This window comes from Pseudophryne corroboree, chromosome 12, assembly GCF_028390025.1.
Source record: "Pseudophryne corroboree isolate aPseCor3 chromosome 12, aPseCor3.hap2, whole genome shotgun sequence".
Taxonomy (NCBI): Eukaryota; Metazoa; Chordata; class Amphibia; order Anura; family Myobatrachidae; genus Pseudophryne; species Pseudophryne corroboree.
In genome coordinates this window covers 27,809,478-27,831,844 of record NC_086455.1, presented here as the reverse complement: position 1 = coordinate 27,831,844, position 22,367 = coordinate 27,809,478, and the positions used below count along the sequence as shown (strand labels likewise).

Sequence of the window (22,367 nt, the reverse complement as noted above, 5' to 3'; positions counted from 1 at the left end):
CGCCTATGGGGGGAGTGTATTTTTGCTTAGCAGGGCTGCGATCGCTTGTGCAGCCCTGCTAAGCTAAAAAAATTTCAAGCAAAACTAGACTAGGGCTGGACATATTTACCCTGTGCGATGGATCCAGCGATGATGGGCCTGGCTTTGACGTCACACCTCCGCCCTCCGTTGTCCTGGACAGGCCTGCGTTTTACTCACCACTCCCCGAAAACGGCTCCAAACGGTCCAGATCCGCCCATCCACGCCTCCTTCCTGTCAATATGACCGCTTCCGTCAGTAGCCACGACGTAACCCGGCGTGCGAATGGGTCGGAATGACCCCGCCCATATGCGGCCCTTTTGCATACGATGCATCGTATGTGAACCCAGCCAAGGCTGCTTGTACGATATATCTATAGTGCAGTACTTCCTATCTAGCTGCTCCAATCCGATCCAATCACGGAATCGTGCATTGGATCGAAGGTAAAGCACATTCGATTTGCCTGTTTTCATCTGATTTATGGGCCCGAAACGTCGGAATCAGTTGAAATCGGGCAAAATCAGACTATTGTATGGGCACCTTCAGTCTGACAGTTCCGGTTTGGACACTGTAAACGTAGAGAATCCGCCTTCCACATTTTTAAACCCCCTGTAAATGTGAGGATGAGTAATAGTTTATTGATGGTGAAGGATTAGACATAAAGGGCCTGATTCTGGCCCCAATGCTGTTTGGGCAGAAGTCACAAAATACCGATGTTTGTTACTTTGTGCATGCACCGGACCCGTACTGCGCACGTGCAGCATGTGTACTGCGTTTTTGGACACAGACCGTCTGCAGACATCAAGAGATTGACAGTGTGCAGCTGTTTGAGGGCGGCGATGGCCTTTCACATTCCCAAAATGGAAACATGTTGCCGTCATTTTGTTGGAGTGCCAAGGCAAGGATCTCTGTGTTCTGATGGGAGATTTCCAGGCCTCTTGGTAGAAACTGCGGCAGCCAGCTTGCCTGACCCATAGGTCACTCAGACGGCCGATGGAGTTGCAAGTGAGCCTCAGACTCGGCACTGGATCACAAATGCAAGCAGTAGGTGTCTACTTATACCAGACGCCTCACTGCTGCTTCCAGGTACACAGCAGAGATGCTCACTCCAACCGTATCTGAATCAGGGCCAGAAATGGAGGATGCTACTGTGGAAGTACAAATAATATTTTTAGAGAAAATTAAAGTAGTCCACTGCTGGTACACTCTTTGGAAGTGCAACGGGATTAGACGTATCATGTATTTTATGCTAATGAGGATGTTGATTATGAATGTGTTGGACAAGAACCAGTTGATAAAATTTAGGAGGATGATGCTATTTGTGTTAACGTAAGTCAGACACCAGTGGCAGAAGTTCTTGCCAGAGATAAGAAAAATCGCACTGTCATGCCTGGGCAAAAGGCCAAACAATCCACCTCTTCTCTGTGGAAACCTTTATCCCCCACAACAACATTTGTCAAGGCATCTGTGGCATTCTGTATTGCCAAAGTAAGTAGAGGTAGGGGTTTTAACCATCTAAGGACCTCCTCCCTGTTATATCATTTTCAGCAAGTTCATTCAAGTTGTTTATCAAAAGCAACCAAGTATGACAGCCACCATTCTGTTGATGGTTCGCTAGATGCATCATCGCTTTGAAAGTGATAAAGTGGAAAAAACACAAGCCAATCACCTCCTGTCATTTTTCAAACACAGCATGTAACACAGCTCTTAGCGATGATGCCCACAATTTCTTAAAAAAGGACAGGTTCGTTTGTGCAGGAGATGCTGGCTGTTGCTTGTAAAATAGCTGGACATTTTCTACATTCAGTAACTGCATGTAGAAAATTGGAGCAGTTGCAGGTAAAGTTTAATTTGGAGTACCTAAGCTGCCCACTGTCCAGTGTGTACTCAGAAAGAGTGCTTAACCTTGTAAGTGATCGCCATAGGAGGCTATGGCCAAAATATGTGAAAAAATGGACGTTCGTCAAAATGAGCTACAAACTGTAGGAGGAAGACTTTGCCACCAATTACAAACATTGACTGTAACAGTGGATTCCAGTGGGGATGAGCTAATATTGTGTGATGGTGATATTAACAACAGTGTTTGGTGGTGGTGATGATGATGATGATGATGACCTCTTCAACTGTAAGGATGATTGGTTTAACCAAACCACAAAAATATTTTCTTGAGGGCTCAAACACACCAAGCACTTCATTCACAAAAAAGTAGCAGCCCCTGATGCTGAAGTGCTTGGCTTGTTAAACTGTATTTCCATTGTGCACAACTTATTATGGGCTTTTCTAAAGGGGGGTACACACGGAGCGATGTTCAGCTAATTTCTAAGCAATCTAGCAGGTTGCTCATTTCACTGCTGGGTGAAATGAGCTACCCCCCGTGTCCGTCCCCGCCTCGCTCAGCACATCGCGATGTGCTGAGCGGGGGGAGAGATGTGTGCTGAGCAGTCTGTGCTAGACCGCTCAGCACACATCTCTGGGGAAATCTCCCCGTCAGTACAGCCCTTAAGACTGAGTGTGTTTGAGAGGCACTACATATACTACTGTACTTACTAGGGCTTTTGGCCACATATCAAAATTGTATTATATTAAGTTTACAATAAGTGTCCATACGATTAACACCACTATGCTCCCACACAAGGGGGATGGGTATTCAACTGGCTCTGGTAATCTCGGAACTATTGACTTTGCCCCCTGCCTATTCAGTTGAGGCCACATTACAACATGCAGAGAGATTTACCTCGGGGGGGGGGGGGGGGGGTTCTAACCGCACTATAAATTACAATATAGAATTAACGATGTCTAGTATTTGTTGGCTATATGCAAAAGCAGCCCATATTTACCCTGCATGCAGAAAAGAATACAATAGCAATTTGGATTCCTTGCATTACAACATTGTTTTCTCAGGTGCAAATGCCGTTGTTTTTTGGGAGCGTAACATTGCGTCCTTTACGCAGAACTGAATTCCCCAAAATCTGTAACTACTTCCCCATTGACATAGATAGATACATAGACAGACAGATAGAAATATAGGTGGGGGGGGGGGGGGGGGGGTGTGTGTGTGTGTGTGTGTGTGTGTGTGTGTGTGTGTGTATAAACACAAGATTCCAACATTACAGAGACCAAGCTTCCTATGTGCCTCTTCAATTCTCCTTACTAGAGGAGCTTCCTAATGCAACTGAGACAACCTACTCTACTACGTATGAGAACATCCACCTTCTATATCTTTACTACTCAGGAACACGGCTCTTTTAACTCCTTGTTTAGCATAAAAAGCTTTGGTAACAAAATATTCTTTAATCCTAGCAATAAATTCTTAACAGTGTTCTGGATCCTGACTTTTTCTTTTAGCCTGAGAAATGTACGATAAGAAAAGAAAAAAAACTTTAAAATTCAGCAGAAAAAGTTCCATCATAGGCTGCATAACATAAACGAAGTTATTGTAACTTCTTTCCCAGAGGCTCTAGGGGAGTACTCCGAGGAATTCACTGTCATTAATCTAACAATCCAGTATATGAAAAACAAAACCTGTACGTTCTCAGTAATTCCTAGGAAAAAACTTTTTTTTTCTTTTCACCATCATAATCACACTACACTGCAGGTGAGGCGGATTTATCATTTACAAAGAGATGTACATTTGGGGGGGCATGCCCAAACTGAAATCTAAATTGAATAAAGGGGTGTGATGCATGATGCCGGCGGTCACATGACCAACACCGGCATCCCGACAATGAGAATGCCGACATGGGGTAATTATTTTTAGTGATGAGCGAGGTTCGGTTTTACTCGGTTTTACTCGGTTCTCAAAACGGCATCTTATTGGCTATCCAAAACACGTGACATCCGTGAGCCAATAAGATGCCGTTTTGAGAACCGAGTAAAACCGAGTAAAACCGAATCCGCTCATCACTAATTATTTTCCCCTCCCCTGTCCCCTACCCCAGGCCAAGAGTCGCGGGTTGGCGGCTACGGCTAATCCCCCATCTAGTGTCTAACCCTAACTGCCCCCCCAGGCCTTAACCCTAGTAGTAACCCCGATACCTACCTTCAGGATGTCGGTGGTCGGTGTTCCGTCGCCGGGATTCCAATTACAGTTGGGATTACGGCATCGGTCACATGACCGCCGGCATCCCGATTACTGGTATACTAACCGCATAAAGCTGTGCAGCATTTGTGGGCTACATACAAAAGCAGCCAGTATTTACCTTGCATGCAACATAAATATATTTGCACGCCTGGCATTGCAACATGGTATATTTCCATGTGCAATTTCTCGCTTTTTCTGCTTCACTCCTAACTGAGAATCAGCCCCGCTGCATGTAAGGCAGCAAACAAATGCAGAAGTTGAAATAAAGATCTGCTGTATGCCCGAGAACGCTTATTGACTAATACAATGCACACTCCCATAAACAGGAATTTAATTTATAGGCATTCAATGGGTGAATGAAAAGGGTGAATATTCTGCCTTGTTACCAATGTGCACCTATCCGCACTTTAACTTGCTTTTCCATTGCTCGTTGCGTTCTAGATCAATACGGCCCATTATCTTACATTATTTTTACATACAGCACTTTGTAAGTAACAAGTCATCAATAATTTACTAGGCTACTCTATAAGTGCTGTAATCCGGTGATATTTATATTTTACTAATTTCCGTTGCAAACAAACAGGTGAATACAATACTATTGGCCACAATAAGCTAATTGCAGAGCTTCAGCTCTTACGGAGATCAATTATTTATGGCTCCAAACATATACTACTTATTATTAAAACAGCTTTTAGTAATATGGTACAGATGTGTCCACCTAGATCTAGCATGGCGTGACGCGGTAGCGCAGAGCGTCTTCACATGCTACGATTTCCATTAAAATGTGTCTTATTAGGGAAACGATGTGAACAGGAGGCACCAGCAGCTTACGCTGATTAATATGATATGTGGCATGCAGAGCTGTAACTAGACATTTTGGTACCCTGTGCCAGAAAGAGAATTGGTGCTTCCCCCCTACTTCCACCGTCCATACCTAAAATAGGGCCAGTGCCTATGTGCTGTGGGTTGAGCACACTCGCCACACACCTAACTACGGCCCTGCCGACACACCGCTACCATCATGTACTAAATAGCCTCACCCCCACCCCCCGCTCTGCAGCACCACCACACTACACTACAGTATATAGAGTGCAGCTTGTTCCAGAAGCCTTACCGGGGTACTGAAGAAGAGTGCATTGCGGGACAGATCTTAGCTTCCTGTTCAGTCCTCCGTCCCCCAAAAAATAACAAAAACCTGTCAGCTGCGGGCGGCGATGGATTAGCAGGGGGAATGTGTTGCCTTCGGGGGGGGGGGGGGGGGGGGGGGACAGTTGGAAGGTATATATATGTGTGTGTGTGTGTGTGTGTGTGTGTGTGTGTGTGTGTGTGTGTGTGTGTGTGTGTGTGTGTGTATAAAGAGAATGAGGCATTAAAAGTGACCACTGGTGTCAAAAAATAGTACAGGTTGAGTATCCCATATCCAAATATTCCAACATACGGAATATTCCGAAATACGGAATTTTTTAAGCGAGAGAGAGATAGTGAAACCTTTGTTTTCTGATGGCTCAATGTACACAAACTTTGTTTAATACACACAGTTATTAAAAATATTGGCTAAAATGACCTTCAGGCTGTGTGTATAAGGTGTATATGAAACATAAATGCATTCTGTGCTTAGACTTGGGTCTCATCGCCACGATATCTCATTATGGTATGCAATTATTCCAAAATACTTCCAGTCCCAAGCATTTTGGATAAGGGATACTCAACCTGTATAGGACTAGACAATTAAGAGTATAGGAATATTACAATAGTTTATTACAGAATGTAGCACTAAAATCGGAGTATCACTGGATAAAAACAATTACAGTGAAGTGACATATGCATAAAAAATGGAAATATTCGAAAAACCACAAAAAATATATAAGATATAAAAAATACAAAAACAAACTAAAATGATCCAAAAGAGGAAAGATATATAAATAGCTTAACTTCTGAGGATGAGTTTAGATCAAGTGGCATCCAACGCGTTTCGTCCCATCTGGACTTCATCAAGGGGACTTTTGTATCATTTTTGTTTGTTTTTGTATTTTTTATATCTTATATATTTTTTTGTGGTTTTTCGAATACAGGTTGAGTATCCCTTATCCAAAACGCTTGGGACCAGAGGTATTTTGGATATCGGATTTCTCCGTATTTTGGAATAATTGCATACCATAATGAGATATCGTGGCGATGGGACCCAAGTCTAAGCACAGAATGCATTTATGTTTCATATACACCTTATACACACAGCCTGAAGGTAATTTTAGCTAATATTTTTTATAACTTTGTGCATTAAACAAAGTGTGTGTACATTCACACAATTCATTTATGTTTCATATACACCTTATACACACAGCCTGAAGGTCATTTAATACACAAGTTATTAAAAATATTGTATTAAACAAAGTTTGAGTACATTGAGCCACAGAAAACAAAGATTTCTCTATCTCACTCTCACTCAAAAAAGTCCGTATTTCGGAATATTTGGATATGGGATACTCAACCTGTATCTTCATTTTTTTATGCATATGTCACTTTACTGTAGTTGTTTTTATCCAGTGATACTGCATTTTTAGTGCTACGTTCTGTAGTAAACTATTATACTATTCTTATACTCTTAATTGTCTAGTCCTATACTATTTTTTGACATGAGTGGTCGATATTTTGACTTTGTCAGTATTTTGACCTTGTCGGGATTTTGACCGTCGGTCAATTGTTGTCAGGATTTTGATTGCAGGTATTTCACACTGATCCCGGAACAGTTTATCATATAAGCGTCCAGCATTTACCGCCGACGGGTGCATGGGAGATGCCGCAAGAGGGAACCAGCCGGGAACCGCTGACTATACAGGTACTAGTGTTAGGGAGAGATAGCGGTTGTAAGTACCTGCTTCCGCTCCCACTCATCCATCAAGGGTAATATACTGAAACCCTTAAAGCTTTTAATCTGTGGACTCTCTAATCGTCACACTTAAAAGAGCTGTTAACAGTATTATCTAATAAAAAAAAATCCCCACAGGTGTGCGTTCACATACAAACAAGCGCTCTGTTATTAATAAGAACACCACTGGGTTGGCAGGAGCGGGGCTGGGCGATATAAGAGGTGAGGTGAGCAGAGCTGCACTGTGCTGCATGTGAGATGCTGAGTGGCAGGTGATGTAGTCGTTCCCCTGCTCGCTGCTCTTGCTGGCCGTGCTTTGTGTGCTGGGGGCCATGCCGCTGGTCTCTGCCAGGAGCCTCCTCCTCAGCCTGCTGCTCCTGCTAAAGCCCACTCCCCTCCTCGCTCTCTGCTGCTATCCAGAGCCCGTTCCTGCCCGCGGTGCTGCTGTCGCCGCCACTGGGGCTGGCGGCTGCTGAGCAGGCCCCTGGTCATCCTACAGAGCCCGGACGAGGCTGGCTACATCCCGGGGCGGGGGCCGAAGCCGGTTGGACACCGCTAACCCGGTCAGCGTTCTGGCTCAGTTCCCTGCCAACGGACCACATAAGGACCCCTGGTCAGGGGCCGCAAAAGGATGTGGTAGGGGCTGCGATTTTAATACCCTTGCTGTATAAGTATTAGCAACAGAAGGGGTGGGTGTAGGAGACAGGGGCGGTCAGGAGATGCTGGGCTTCAAAAAAGGGGGAAGCTGCAAGTGAAAGTAATTAAAACAGGTAATTGACAAGTGCTGCCAACAGCGCCTTCTACCCTGCAGCGCTATGTGCAGTGCCCCCTCCGCACACACCTAGTTACGGCCCTGGTGGCATGGCTATATTCTGTGTGTGACTGTGGCTGTATCTGCATGCAGAAACTGCCACAAACGCACAGAGTACAGGCATACTGCATATAATTTTAATCAGTAGAGTCTGCTTGTGCGTCTTATTTGCATAGCAATGCAACTAAGATGCATTTGTGGCATAAAAAGATGCCCAATGCTAACAGAGTTGCAGAGGAACGGTCACTCACTCACGCCAAACATCTCCCGCTGCGTGGTATATCGAGGCAAGATCACGGTCGCTTCTAGACCTTCTGACGCCCAGAGCTAAAGTTACCATTGGTAACTTCACATCCCATGTAAAATAGGGTTATTGTGCACCTAAGGTGCGTGGCAAAAAAGGGGTGTAGCTTCATGGGGAAGAGGCGTGACCACAGAATAGTACCAATTCACATTACACAGCACAGTAGATTCCGTCAGTCAAATTACACCACACAGTAGTACCCCTTAGACACACTTTGCCTGGTAGAACCCCTTATACAACACAAAAAAAAAAACATGAAAAAAATACCTGATTCACACCCTTTACATTATTTGTAATTTTTCCTCATACTATGACCCTTACACATTATGCCACACACCGTAATGCCCAATTACTCAGTATTCCACACACTGTAATGCTCATTCCTCGTTATGGCACACACTATAATGTCCATTACACTTTATGCCACACACCGTAACGTCCATTACACGTTATGCCACACACACCATAATGTCCATTACACAGTATGCCACACACCGTAATGTCCATTACACAGTATGCCACACACCATAATGTCCATTACACAGTATGCCACACACCGTAATGTCCATTACACAGTATGCCACACACCGTAACGTCCATTATACATTATGCTACACACTGTAACGTCCATTACATGTTATGCCACATACCGCAACGTCCATTACATGTTAACACGTTATGCCACACACCATAATGCCCATTACACATTATGCCACACACTGTAATGCCCATTACACATTATGCCACATACAGTTATGCCCGACACCAGTTTATGAACCACACACAATAATGTCCCTTATAAATTATGCCCTACAGTAAGGCTTCTAATTATTTTTAACTGAACTGCTTGCTGCCAGGGGTCTCATGCTCATTGCCAGGGATCTCATGCTCATTGCCATGGGGTTCATGTTCATTGCCAAGGGGTTTATAGGTGCTATCCCACCCACCCGCACCCCTGCTGCAGCAGGCACCGTGGGCTGTATGGGCGCCCGCTGCAGAGAAACACTCAGACGCTAGAGGTCCTACTCAACCACTAGCATGTGTCTCCCTTCTCTTCTCCAGATGCTAGAGGTCAAGTAGGACCTCTAGCATCTGAGTGTTACTCTCAATGGTATCTACTGTGGAGGGCGGGCACCTGTGGGGTGACTATGGCTGTGCCCCCAGGTCGCAGCGCCCCTGGAACCACTCCTGGGCAAGATGTATGAGGACACATCTGTATATCTATATTAAAAACGTTAGGAAAAGTGCTTTGGAAGAGTTGGAACCAATAGAGTTTCTGATGGATAATAGTGGGAAGGAGCAACCACACAGCAGGACAGCAGAAAAGTTGAGTATAGCAGTCTCCTCTGCATGCGAGGGGGAAAGAACAAGCGTTCACACTGTTCGGGCGCCCATCCCCATACAGAACAATACTTGATGTGTACCACCAAAGCTCTATGGTTTTGCAGTAGTGCACCCAGAAGATTAGCCAGTGCACATCAGGACAGATACAGTATCTACTGTCCACTCTCAAAAGATCCTCCATAAAATAGAAATTTTCCCAGATTTAAAGGGAGGTGCACTTAGCAAAATCATTAACACCCCATTAAAGCTCAGCCTCCTGCCACTTTATATCCACCCCCCCCCCCCAAAAAAAAAAATACATACATACATACATACGCCAGAGCTTTCTACTGTTTAACAAACCTTATTGTTGTTCCTGTATTCTCCATCACTTACAAATGGACTGTTATTTATATGATTCACATGTGAGTCCAATAACTGAACACCAATGGGGGTATATTTACTAAACAAGGATGTTTCAAATCCCCAAATCATCGGCAACAGGAATCAATGTAAAACCAGCCAGGTTGTATGATGTATATATAGTAGAGGGCCTTAAACCACTTTCTTTTGAGTGCAGCTCAGAACAAAAATTGCTACTGTAGCTCTCCAAGGGTGGTTTAGATACCATGGGGTCTATTTACTAAGCCTTGGATGGAGATAAAGTGGACAGAGATAAAGTACCAGCCAATCAGCTACTAACTGTCATTTTTCAAACACAGCCTGTGACATGACAGTTAGGAGCTGATTGTCTGGTACTTTATTTCCATCCAAGGCTTAGTAAACAGACCCCATCACTGGCACACAGGGGGGGTGAGGGGAGAGGTAGATTTATGGGGGCAGATGTATTAAGCCTGGAGAAGTGATAAAGAAGTGATAAGTGGAAGTTAATAATGCACCAGACAATCATTACGGGTTTGAAAAATGAGAGTTAAGGGGGGTACTCAAGGAGCGATTGCTGCTTAAAATCTAAGCAATCTGACTAGATTGCTTAGATTTTAAGCAGCGATCACTCCGTGAGTACCCCTCACAGTGACTGCGATGCGCAGCCCCACGCATCACTATCGCTGGGGCTAGATAGGCTCAATCTAGCAGGTCGCTCATTTCACCAACTGGGTGAAATGAGCACCCCCCCCCCCCCCTGTCTCCCCCCGCACGCTCAGCACACATTGCGCTGTGCTGAGCGGGGGGAGAGATGTGTGCTGAGCGGTTCGCTCAGCACACATCTCTCCCCACATATGCCGGTGAGTACTAGCATTAAGATCAGTGAGAGATCAGTGCCTAAATTCTAAGCAATCTGACTAGATTGCTTAGAAATAAGAACACATCGCTCCGTGTGTAGGGGTGCCGGCACAGCGATGCGCGATCCCGCTATCGCCAGTGCTAGACTGGCTTGCATGCAGGCACAATCTGGCACATCGCTCATTTCACCGTTGGGTGGAATGAGCACCCCCTCCCCATCCCCCACCCCCTCGCTCAGCACATCGCGCTGTACTGAGCGGGGGGAGAGATGTGTGCTGAGCGGTCTGTGCTAGATCGCTCAGCACACATCTCTGATCACATCTCCCCGTGAGTACTAGGCTTTAGGAGCTGACTGGCTGGTGCGTCCTCACCTTCCACTTATCACTTTCTCATCACTGCTTTATCACTTCTCCAGGCTTAATACATCTGCCTCATGGTTCCAAGTACCCAGAAACACACCCCTGATAGGCTGATTTTCCATGCACACTAGCCACAAGCCTACAGTCCACGATCGAAGCACAGCCCCCACTACTCCAGGATTTACGGGTCTGTGGTAAGGGGGCGGGGCTAATAAGAACTGATTCTATGAGAACAATGTAAAGTGGCTGCCCCCACTAGAAACCTGTCCTTTGCTGCAGCAACAGTTAGTGTAGTTGTGTGTCATATATAATATTGTACACGTGTGCGTGTGTGTATATGTATATACTGTACCTATCTATATTATACACATTATATATATATATGTATATATATATATATATATATATATATATACACACACACATACATACAGTATATATATTAAGTTTTATTTATATGGCACCACAAGTGGTTTGCAGCGTTGTACATACGGTACACATTAGAACAATACAGGGTACACAGGTAACAATTAGCACCACAACTCTAAGTACAAAATACAGCGGAGATGTAAGGAATCAAAGGAGTAATCGGCATACTACCGGGGGTAGGCAGCCACTGGAAGACGTAAACAGTAACGAGCGAGAGGAGATGCGGGTGTAGACATTCGCTGCGTAGAAGAGAGCTAGAAATGAAGTGCAAGAGAAGAGGGCTGGCAGAACAGGAGGGAAGAGGGCCCTGCTCCGAGGAGCTTACAATCCATGTAGGAATGCTCTTCTTGCCGAGACGCAGCAAACATTCCTGACCAACTAGAAAATGAATCAGTCCAGCAAGTAGAAGGATCGTAATGTGGTGTAATCGGCGTAACTCAAAGAACCAGTATGTTACTGGGAGACAAGGGAAGCTTGTAAGATCCTCTAATGATGTATTGCTAGTTCTCCCCTGGATTTCTTACTTTATGCATATTCCTTGCATATTGACACTGTAGAACTCATTTTATTCCATTAAAAACTCATTATACGTTCGACATTAATCTTAATTGATATTTAGAGTTATTATTATGTTGCGTTTTCACCAAGGTATCTGTAAATAACTTTTCATGGAACAAAAAACAATGATTTCCTCTAAATGAACATAGACAGACACTGCATGCGGCATGCATCACTAATGAGCTACAGAACAATTACCTCTTGTCGAGTCATCTTCAATCGGTTGTTTGAATAAAGTTATATCTTTGAAAGTACAAAGAAATAAAACAACCTTGTCGTGTTCGTTTCTTATTGGCGCAATCTGCATGTAAAACCAGACCGGGGTTCCTGCGCAGAAGGAAGAGATCATATCAACTGATTTTATCATTCACAAGTAACGTTAATATTGTGGATAGAGTCAATTGTATAAACACTATACCGTATATGGGGGGTCATTCTGAGTTGATTGCTCGCTAGCTGTTTTTAGCAGCTGTGCAAACGCTATGCCGCCTCCCACTGGGAGTGTATCTTAGCTTAGCAGAAGTGCGAACGAAAGGATCGCACAGCGGCAGCAAAATAATTCTGTGCAGTTTCAGAGTAGCTTCAGACCTACTCAGCGCTTGCGATCACTTCAGACTGTTCAGTTCCGGATTTGATGTCACGAACACGCCCTGCGTTCTCCCAGCCACGCCTGCATTTTTCCTGGCACGCCTGCGTTTTTTCGAACACTCCCTGAAAACGGTCAGTTGACACCCAGAAACGCCCTCTTCCTGTCAATCACTCTGCGTCCATCAGTGCGACTGAAAAGCTTCGCTAGACCTTGTGTGAAACTACATCGGCCGTTGTGAAAGTACGTTGCGCGTGCGCATTGCGCCGCATACGCATGCGAAGAAGTGCCTTTCTTTGCTTCATCGCTGCACAGCGAACATTTTCAGCTAGCGATCAACTCGGAATGACCCCCACGGCTATAACTGCAGCACGTCTCCAGGCTTTCCAAATGCTCAAGGTATTTTTCAATATACTGGCGGGTAAATTTTCATTGACACAACATACTATACTGTATATAGAAATTTGGGGCTGTATTCAATTGAATACACCCCTTGATCAGAAGAGAAACTGACAGCAGCATCTAAAGTTGTTGCGTTTCAAAGATTATGGGGCACATTTATCAACGAGTGATAAAACTGGTTGCGTATGATAAATGATGCTCCAGCCAATCAGCTTCCAACTGTCATGTTTGAAGAAAAAAAAAAGATAGTCGGGAGCCGATTGGCTGGAGCATCATTTATCATACGCAAGCAGTTTTATCATTCACAACAAGTTTTATCACGCATTGATAAATGGGCCCCTGTATGTAAGGAAGTCCCAACCTTATCAATCTCAAAGACATATTGTAGGTGTTATACTTAAGGGCCCCATACACTACTGCCACATGTCCATCTGACATGTCGCAGGCAATCACAGCCTCCCGGGGATCAGGATCGTCCAAGATACATCGTATGCTGTCCTTTTAAATACGATGTATCTTGGGTGATCCTGGGCAATCCCAGCCACGCCTGCGGGCTCGGACCAGATTGAATGTGCAGCACATTTAATCTGGAGGATCTGATCCGATGCTCACTGGGCTGCGCACCGGATCGGATACATGAGCTAAATGCCCGATTTCACCCAATATATCGGGCCGAATGCCCGAATTGGGCTGTAATCGGACATAATCGTTCTAGTGCAGACCTGGCCAACCTGTGGCTCTCCAGCTGTTGTAAAACTACAAGTCCCATCATGCCTTGCCACAGCTTTGCTATTAGGGAATGCTAAAACTGTGGCAGGGCATGCTGGGATGTGTAGTTTCACAATATCTGGAGAGCCACAGGTTGGCCAGGCCTGTTCTAGTGTATGGGGCCCTTTGGGTATACATTATATTTGTGTCAAGAGGAATTGGATTTGAACTGATATCAATTTTTTTTTTTTTTTTTTACTAGTGAATATCTGAATTTGTTCTTAATGACTGAAGATAAATTTACTGGTGATACATACATAAATAAAAATTAATAAAATGTTCAAATTTCAACTAGTTTTTAAGTTGAAATAACTACATATTTCCTGGAGAATTCAGGTGACCTCTATCAAATAAGTTTTTTTAAAATACACTGCTCAAAAAAATAAAGGGAACACTAAAATAACACATCCTAGATCTGAATGAATGAAATATTCTTATTAAATACTTTGTTCTTTACATAGTTGAATGTGCTGACAACAAAATCACACAAAAATTATCAATGGAAATCAAATTTATTAACCCATGGAGGTCTGGATTTGGAGTCACCCTCAAAATTAAAGTGGAAAAACACACTACAGGCTGATCCAACTTTGATGTAATGTCCTTAAAACAAGTCAAAATGAGGCTCAGTAGTGTGTGTGGCCTCCACGTGCCTGTATGACCTCCCTACAATGCCTGGGCATGCTCCTGATGAGGTGGCTGCTGGTCTCCTGAGGGATCTCCTCCCAGACCTGGACTAAAGCATCCGCCACCTCCTGGACAGTCTGTGGTGCAACGTGGCATTGGTGGATGGAGCGAGACATGATGTCCCAGATGTGCTTAATTTGATTCAGGTCTGGGGAACAGGCGGGCCAGTCCATAGCATCAATGCCTTCATCTTGCAGGAACTGCTGACACACTCCAGCCACATGAGGTCTAGCATTGTCTTGCATTAGGAGGAACCCAGGGCCAACAGCACCAGCATATGGTCTCACAAGGGGTCTGAGGATCTCACCTCGGTACCTAATGGCAGTCAGGCTACCTCTGGCGAGCACATAGAGGGCTGTGCGACCCCCCAAAGAAATGCCACCCCACACCATTACTGACCCACTGCCAAACCGGTCATGCTGGAGGATGTTGCAGGCAGCAGAACGTTCTCCTTGGTGTCTCCAGACTCTGTCACGTCTGTCACATGTGCTCAGTGAGAACCTGCTTTCATCTGTGAAGAGCACAGGGCGCCAGTGGCGAATTTGCCAATCTTAGTGTTCTCTGTCAAATGCCAAACGTCCTGCACGGTGTTGGGCTGTAAGCACAACCCCCACCTGTGGACGTCGGGCCCTCATACCACCCTCATGGAGTCTGTTTTTGATCGTTTGAGTAGACACATGCACATTTGTGGCTTGCTGGAGGTCATTTTGCAGGGCTCTGGCAGTGCTCCTCCTGTTCTTCCTTGCACAAAGGTGGAGGTAGCGGTCCTGCTGCTGGGTTGTTGCCCTCCTACGGCCTCCTCCACGTCTCCTGATGTACTGGCCTGTCTCCTGGTAGCGCCTCCATGCTCTGGACACTACGCTGACAGACACAGCAAACCTTCTTACCACAGCTCGCATTGATGTGCCATCCTGGATGAGCTGCACTACCTGAGCCACTTGTGTGGGTTGTAGGGAGGTCATACAGGCACGTGGAGGCCACACACACTACTGAGCCTCATTTTGACTTGTTTTTAGGACATTACATCAAAGTTGGATCAGCCTGTAGTGTGTTTTTCCACTTTAATTTTGAGGGTGACTCCAAATCCAGACCTCCATGGGTTAATAAATTTGATTTCCATTGATCATTTTTGTGTGATTTTGTTGTCAGCACATTCAACTATGTAAAGAACAAAGTATTTAATAAGAATATTTCATTCATTCAGATCTAGGATGTGTTATTTTAGTGTTCCCTTTATTTTTTTGAGCAGTGTACATTTCTTTGGACTTTTACATCCCCAGACCTATTCACTATAATAGGTACTGTATAACCGTTATATCACATGTGTTATTACTGTACAATGTATATATAATAAATCATTTTATAGAGTTTAAAAGATAAAGCTTGGTCTCAGATGCTGACAGGTGGAAAATGTAACCTATAACAGTATGAAGGAAAAATATTAGCGCTCTAAACAACTATTAACAAAATAATAATGTATTTATAACAGTACACTAGAAATGTCATTACGCCTGATGTGTGACTTCTTTTTTTTACCAGTGTTACCTAATATATATAATATTGCTGTAGTGAACACCCGAATTGCCCGATCTATAGCACACAAACACATTGGGCCTCAGACGAAACGCTGATATTCGCACAAATTGTCAATGCTTTTAAACTGCGCACGGGTCTAAATAGCCCCATACACTAGGCCGATTATGCCCGATTTCAGCCCAGTTCAGGCATTCGGCCCGATATATTGGGTGAAATCAGGCATTTTCGGGGTGCTTTTCCCCCGATCAGATGCGCGTTCCCGTGGGCATCGGATCGGATCCCCCCCCAGATCCGACATATCACGAGTGCTGCATTTGTGATATGTCGGATCCTGCAGTAAATAGATAGGATAGTAAAAGACACATCGTATGCAAAAAAAACTGCATACGATATACAGTATCTAATACTATCTTACCAACGGGGAGGCTGCCGGGAGGTTGGAGGAAATCTTATACGACATGACGGACCGTCATGTCGTATAAGTGTATGGGGCCCTTAAGCCATTAAAAGTCACACAGTGCATCAGTCCCGCAATGTGCACCCACAGAGGCCTATTAGCAATTGAGACGCACGCTGGGGAGTCTCCAGAGAGGAGGGGACTGTGTGCAGACTCCATGTGTGGGACCCCTTCCCCCCATAGTCGTCCCTCACTACATGACAGTTGGAAGCTGATTGTTATCACTCGTTGATAAATGTGCCCCATAATCTTTGAAACGCCCCAAACGCTCTGAGCGCTGTAGACTCTGGCAGAGTACGGTAGAGGAGGGGGCCCACACACGGTCAGCAATAGACTCTGGAAAGGTAAGTTTAGGAGAAATGGGTGCAGTGTGTGCGGTGCGGTGCAGTGCGCCCCCCCCCCCCCCCCCGGGACTCAGGGGCCCGTGTGCACCGCACACGCTGCATACATTATGGAAACGCCAATGGACGCACGGCTCAGAAATGTATTGGAAATGTTAATTTAAGCGTTCTCTTAGTTATTATAACTCTATGCTATAGCCTAAGGTGATTTAAAGTAGGTTATCTGTATGTGGTGTACTCAGCGCAAACAGCAGTAGCGAGGCAGTTATTTATTTATTACCAGTTTATATAGCGCACACATATCCTGCAGCGCTTTACAGAGACTATTTGGCCATTCACATCAGTCCCTGCCCCAGTGGAGCTTACAATTACATTCCCTAGCACGCACATTCACGCTAGGGTTAATTTTGTTGGGAGCCAACGAACCTAGCAGTGTATTTTTGGATTTTGGAAGGAAACCGGAGTACCCGGAGGAAACCCACGCAAGTACGGGGAGAATATACAAACTCCACACAGTTAGTGCCATGGTGGGAATTAAACCCATGACCTCAGTGCTAACCATTACACAGTCTGTACTCCCCTTAAATCTGGGGTCAATAATTTATTCCTTAAGATACTGTAACAATATACTGCATTTTTATTTTATTTTACAAAGGAGCCAATATTAACTTATTAATATATGTATTATTTAACCATTTTATTATGGAGACAGGGGTGGTAGAAGCTAATACAATAGAGCAATCTATACATGCTTGGGATAGACTTAAGGATATCCTTACAAAGAACAAATAGGGTTTGATGTTACCAAAAGGCAGACTAGATGGGCATAGTGGTTCTTATCTGCAGTATATGTTTCTATTAACAATATTAATTTATTATTTTAATGAGAAGCCAGTGTTACTTTATTAGTTTATTACTGGGAATATAATGTATTATTTGATTACAGGGTCAATACTATTTGATTTGTAAAGCATTTATTTATAACTGGGACACCATTCATATTGCTCACTCAAGTTTCACATGTTTTTAGATGTATTATTTAAACATCATAAACATTAAACCTTAGGCTGAATTAGGGATACTTATTTTCACCTATATGAGATGACGTGCGGTCTGGGGCTATTGGGTGCTACACTAAATTATGGTTCCTTCCAGCAAGTAAAACTGTAAATCTAGGCCAGATAACTGGATTTATAATGTATGAAAGTGTTAAAAACTGCCGAAGTATTTTTTTATTTTATTGTAAAAAATGTTCTACAGTACTGCAGAACATTTTGTACAGCTTGCAGATTTTTTTCAACTAATTGAAAACATTTAATGGGAAGATGTATCAAACCTCAGAGAGAGATAAAGTTGAGTGAGATAAAGTACCAACCAATCAGCTTCTAACTGCCACTTTATAGACTGTTTGCAAAATGACAGATTCTGATTGGTTGGTACCTTATCTCTCTCTAAGGTTTAATACATCTTCCCCTAGATTTCAACAAAACTTTAAAAGTACAAAAAAAAACACCAAAGTCTCATGAAATCAATTAGCAGTAATACTTTAATAACTACTTACCTTAAGATTAACAATCCAATAACCTGCTTCATTTCACTATGCTCTCCAGCTTCCCTGGCGGACCTGAACACTGATCGTTAGCGAGTGAGTATTTGGCTCAGCTCATTATAAGAAAGCTTTTTATGAGTCTTTCCGGATAGATCTAAAGTCTCATTTCAGGTATCTGTAAAAATATCTTTGAAGTAAAGATTTATTATAACAATATTGTCTACGAATGGTGTAATGGTTAGCATTACTGCCTTACAGCACTGAGGTCATGGGTTCTATTCCCACCATGGCCCTAACTGTGTGGAGTTTGTATATTCTCCCCGTACTTGTATGGGTTTCCTCCGGGTACTCCGGTTTCCTCCCACAATTCAATAATATACTGGTAGGTTTACTGGCTCCCAATAAAAGTAACCCTAGTGTGAATGTGTGTGTGTACATGTGGTAGGGAATATAGATTGTAAGCTCCACTGGGGCAGGGACTGATGTGAATGGCCAATATCCTCTGTAAAGTGCTGCGGAATATGTGTGCGCTATATAAATAACTGGTAATAAATAATAAAACCAAATAGGTTGATGGAACTATGGGCCTACCTCAGAGTCGTACGCTAATGCAATCACGATTTTCTAGGCTACGGAACTGCTAATGTTAGCAAGTGAAGCTGCCGCCCAGAAATTAAAAGACGCTCAACGGTGCCATCGCAAATTCATTTGCAATTGCGTGCACATTCTTGCCAATACGCAAGAGCAAGGAACATCAACTGTAACCGTAGCCCTATAGTGACGCAGGCGTTGCGTCTCTCTGTGCACATGATCACAGCTGATGTCAGATACAACCATGACATGCAGTGTTTTTGCGGTCACTTCCCGTTACCACACCGGAACGGGTCACTTTCTGTCAATCACTCTGCAAATAAATCCTCACTGCGAGCGGAATCTGGAAAATATACAGCAGTAGGCATTCCTGGGCCTCAGCACACGCACAGAGATGGTCCATCTTACGGCTGTGTTATGCCCGTGTCGCGGGCTTGTCAGTGAAATTGGTTGCGTACACATATGCCTGTACTTTTCATGTAGAAATGTGTTTAAGGTGAGGTGTTGCTGCATCCATTCTAGCACCCATTGCTGGAGTAGCGGGTTCAATAATATGCAAATTGTAGTTTCACTTGTGCACTAGTGTGCGTCGGAATGTGCGAGACCAGAGACGCCCATTTTATCCACCTCAGCATGTAGTAGCACCGCTGGAAGTTCTAGACCAGGGATGGGGAACCTTCGGTCCTCCAGCAGTTGTTGAACTACACATCCCAGCATGCCCTGCAACAGTTTTAGCATGGTCAAATAGCAAATCTGTAGCAAGGCATGCTGGTATGTGTAGTTCAACAACAGCTGGAGGGCCGAAGGTTCCCCATCCCTGTTCTAGACAGTCCACTATCGGTGCACCCTCCTGACCAGCATCGATACTGTGGCTATGAACATGCCTTTGTAAAAGCGGTTATGCGTCTGAGTATGTAGCCTACTTGCAGTAAAATGACTGCAACACTCCCATTACAGACCCACATGGCTCAACTGCACAAACATCGTCATTTCGTGCAGCTTGCGTTCACCTCTGAACTATGGGCCTAATTCTGCATGGAACGCTGCTGCGGCAGTGTTCGCATGCTGATGCCCTGTAAAGTGTGCGCACGTGCAGAAGCCGCACTGCGCGTTAGCACACTGATATACGATGGCATCTCACATGTGCGAATGCCTCTGCGTGACTGACAGGCAGATGCGCTTGTGGGGCAGGAGGGGGCACTGCGGCAGCCTTGGCGGTGCGCGGTCCGGACACGCGTGCGTGGTTTGCGGGCGGGCCATGGCTGCGTGACGTCATACGCAGCTGCTGCGACCTGATACATGGCGAGTAGTCGTCTGCCTTAGGTGCAAATACTTCCCAATATCTTTTACAAGTGTGGACAAAGAGCATTGTGGTTGCTTGGGCATCACAATGATGGCATTGCCAAGTCACAATGGGTGCTTCTGAGGTGCCAGAGTACCCCTTACCCCTCTCGCCTGCAACACTCACATACACTGGGCACCTGTTCATCTGCTGCTCTGGCAAGTGCTGAATGGGTCATAAACAGTGTTGATCTGGCCCACAGGGGTACAGAGGAAACCACCGGTGGGCCCCACTGCCCCCCCCCCCACCTTCCCCGGTAGTGATCAAGGTTCCAGACTGTGCACTTGAATTATACATTACATGTGTTACCTTATACTGCACAGGACTATGGTGTATTTTCTACAGTGCATTGCTGTTATTAATCTGGTGCATTATCATGCATGCACTAGCAGTATTTACTATATAAATATATCAAGGGGTCCAGACCATGCACTCTCTAATGGTTAGCCAAGCCTCTGTGGAGGCTGGCCACACCCCCTCTGGAGAATGGCCACACCCCTAAACATGGGCCCCTACCACTGCATTCCCCCCGGTGGGTCCTTCATGCCCCAGTCCAACACTGGTCATAAATACCAACATTCCGAAGTCAGGACAAAACCAGTACCATTCTGCCCAACAACTGGAAGGTTGGAAAAGGCTCATTTACTAACTGCACCATATGCTGATAGACAGGACATTTAATCATACTCCTATTTCTACTTTGATGTTTACAATTTCCACGACCATTTGTAGGGCTGGAGGGTCCATATGAAAAAGTCCATGGCATGGTGCAAAATAAGTGTCATTTCAAAGTCCTTCCTACTGTACTTTACAATCAAGCCCTTCATTTATTAGAACATATCGACTGTGCCAACACTTTTTGGGGTCTATTCATGAAGCAGTAAAAAGTGTGGAGAAGTAAGCCAGTGGAGAAGTTGCCCATGGCAACCAATCAGCATTGAAGTAACATTTATAATTTGCATACTATACAATTGTACGGAGCAGCTGATTGGTTGCCATGGGCGACTTCTCCACAGGCTCACTTCTCTGCTCTTTTCACTGCTTCATGAATAGACTCCTTTATTTGCCTCATTAAGGTGCTGAGTTATTAAAGAGTAAAAAGCTCTATTGACAGCAAGAATGGTGTTTTATGATCTCACCCAATACATAGCTACTGTCAGTGTTTGGCACTACGACAAAAAATGTAAAAAGAACTCTGTTTTGAAAAATATGCTTTATTTAAATAATGAAGGTTTTTTTTTAAATTGATTTACTTCTGCTATTGCTACCCTGAGATGCTGATAAGAGTCTCATTGGCAGCAAGATTACTGCTGTTACCTCTTCATAGATGGGACTTCTCACCATTTGATAAATTGGGCTATAATCACAAAGCTGCGGCTTCCAGCTGAAAATTGAAAGCAGCGATAACTAAGTGTAAAGCATGCTGGGATGTTAGCGCTGCTTTAAAATGATCAGCTAAGAACCTGTTGGACCATAGGGATTAGGTAAATGTTGTCTGTTTGGCGTTTATCTTTATGAGAACGTTAAAAACCCACGTTCTGCAGCACAATATTTTTGCATCAATTAATATTTGATGTTTGCAGTTGTGAAATTTATCAGGACTTAAATTTGGGCTTTATTTTCTTTGGGCTATCAGTCCCGGTTCTGTTTGGCTTCTAAAAATTGAAGTGTTATTTATTTTTCTATTGCTCCCTTCCTAGAGGAAAAAATAAATGTGAAAGTTGTATACTTATCTATAGCAAAAAAAATCTTGTGCCAATAACGTCTACAAATAAGTTCAGCATATTTCACTGTTGAAAAATCAACTGGGAAAATCTGAACCATTTCACGCAAATTTGGCAGCATTCATTTCTAGATGAGTTGTTAAGGCAGACGTCCTTGCGATCCAGTAACAACTGCGTTCTCCCGCTGCAGACGCTAGAAGGATTTTAAATCTCAGTGTTCGGAACACAAAAGCACAGTGAGTCAACAGCAATAGGAGAGAGACTTTACTTCAGCAGGAGAATATGTTACTAGCTCACCAGGGAGGCTCTAGGCACTGTCCGTTCTGCTAATTGGAGATACTATATAATATCGTTATGTGTTTGGACTGTACAGTATGCTCTTCAGGGACAGAC

General features: G+C 44.2%; 1 protein-coding gene across 8 annotated transcripts in view; it reads right to left on the bottom strand.

Moving 5' to 3' along the window:
- KCNH5 (potassium voltage-gated channel subfamily H member 5) overlaps positions 1-22,367 on the bottom strand; it is a 544,426-nt gene that overhangs the window by 375,842 nt on the left and 146,217 nt on the right. For all 8 annotated transcript variants that reach the window (XM_063947262.1, XM_063947258.1, XM_063947259.1 and 5 more), the window contains exon 4: positions 12,190-12,318. In XM_063947262.1, coding sequence (XP_063803332.1) covers positions 12,190-12,318 — 129 coding nt within the window. The remainder of the gene's footprint in view (positions 1-12,189; positions 12,319-22,367) is intronic.